At 43.2% G+C, this 1,525-nt stretch overlaps 1 protein-coding gene across 1 annotated transcript in view; it reads right to left on the reverse strand.

Moving 5' to 3' along the window:
* LOC109298787 (cytosolic phospholipase A2 epsilon-like) overlaps window positions 1-1,525 on the reverse strand; it is a 45,050-nt gene that overhangs the window by 30,666 nt on the left and 12,859 nt on the right. Inside the window, exon 4 of the mRNA XM_019519065.1 lies at window positions 780-916. Within this exon, the coding sequence (XP_019374610.1) occupies window positions 780-916 (137 nt within the window). The remainder of the gene's footprint in view (window positions 1-779; window positions 917-1,525) is intronic.

Consider the following 1,525-nt stretch of genomic DNA (forward strand, 5'->3'; position numbering starts at 1 on the left):
ACAGCTGTGAGTTGCCACTACAGGGCTGGTGAACCAGGACAGGTTTCTATCTCTGCTTTGGAGGGACAGGGCAGTGTGGGAAATGGGAGCGGGGGTGAGGAACATGAAGCTAAGAGACTGAGAGTTAAGGGATGGAGGTGGGTAATGAAAAGGGAGGTAGAAAGGAAATGGCCAGGGGGAAAGGGTGGTGAACTGAAGGAAGTCAGCCACTGAAGGATCAAATAAAAAGTAAAAAGAAAAAAATGTAAAAGTAAATAAAGAGGACGTAAATTAAGTTAGGTCTCATGTTTTAATAAACTGGGATTTCAGATTGGGGTTTGGGTGGTGCTGGTCATGCTTCATGGGGTGTCTGGGAGGTGGGAGTGGTGATGGAAGGTGCTTTTGGGGAAGCTACGGCCCCAGGAAGGAAGCCCCAACTTGGCTCCTACATTATTCACCACCCCCATCTCCCCTAGACCCCACTCCTGGACCTGTCCATGCCCTGCAACCTGGCTAGCTTGCGTGTGATCTGCAGAATGTTTGCATTGGGTTGCACTCCTGGGAGTGGGAAGGTCAGACCCCTGGAGGTGAGAAGGGGAGTTGGCTTATGCCCGAACTGCTTCTGGGAAGTAGACTTCAGGGAGTAGAACATTTGTCAGTGTAGAACAGGAGGATTGGGGAGGGAACACAGCATCCAGGGATGCTGGAGGACTGCAACTTGGGCAGCTCATTTGTGGGGAGCAGTCAGGGGTTAAGAGTTCCAGGAGCTGCCTAAAATTAATGTGTAACAAGACCCTTACCTTGACCTGACTCTGAATCCTGTAATAGAAGGTTTCATTCCAGACGGGGTCTTTGCAGTTCTTGATTGTTTTAGTACGAGCCTTTTCTAATGAAGCAGTTGGCAGCCAAAGGCTTACATAGCAATCAGTTTCACTTACTGTAGATAAAAATCAAATATACATACAAAGTGTAAATGTCTTTAGAAGAATGAACTCATTAAACAGTGCTAATCTTTGTTTTTAGAAAGACAAAGAAACTATGGTTTATGTTTTCATTTAATTTTTTTCATATCTATCCAACACAAACTGCCAAACCCAGGTTATATGTATGGGGAAGAAAGAAGAAGACTTAATTTTTCCTCATATAAATAGGTAAAATGAACATTATTAATTAATTAAAGGGGACATTTCCCTTTTAATACAACTAACAGGCAATTTTTTATGAAGTTCTTTTTAAGTTTTATTTGTAAAAATTAAAGAAATATTTTAAATGGCCTATTGGGGGGGGGGGAAGGGGAGGGGGAATCTTAGCTATATGGCTCCCTAGTTTATGAGATGGAATATCAGCTTGCATATTGTATATTCTTTAGACTAAGGGCCACCTTCACCCTGATTAAGCAGGGCAGCTGCAGTGAAGTAGAATATCTTGCTAGGATTCTTAAGACACCATAGAGCAAATGAAATTATTTAGAGGTTAGCTACACTAGGGAGTTGGTTCACATTAATCTTTGGAGGGGGGAAGGTATGGAGGGTGGAATGGGAGAGAG

Source organism: Gavialis gangeticus, unplaced genomic scaffold (genome assembly GCF_001723915.1).
Source record: "Gavialis gangeticus isolate Ggan-Ray unplaced genomic scaffold, GavGan_comp1, whole genome shotgun sequence".
Classification (NCBI taxonomy): Eukaryota; Metazoa; Chordata; order Crocodylia; family Gavialidae; genus Gavialis; species Gavialis gangeticus.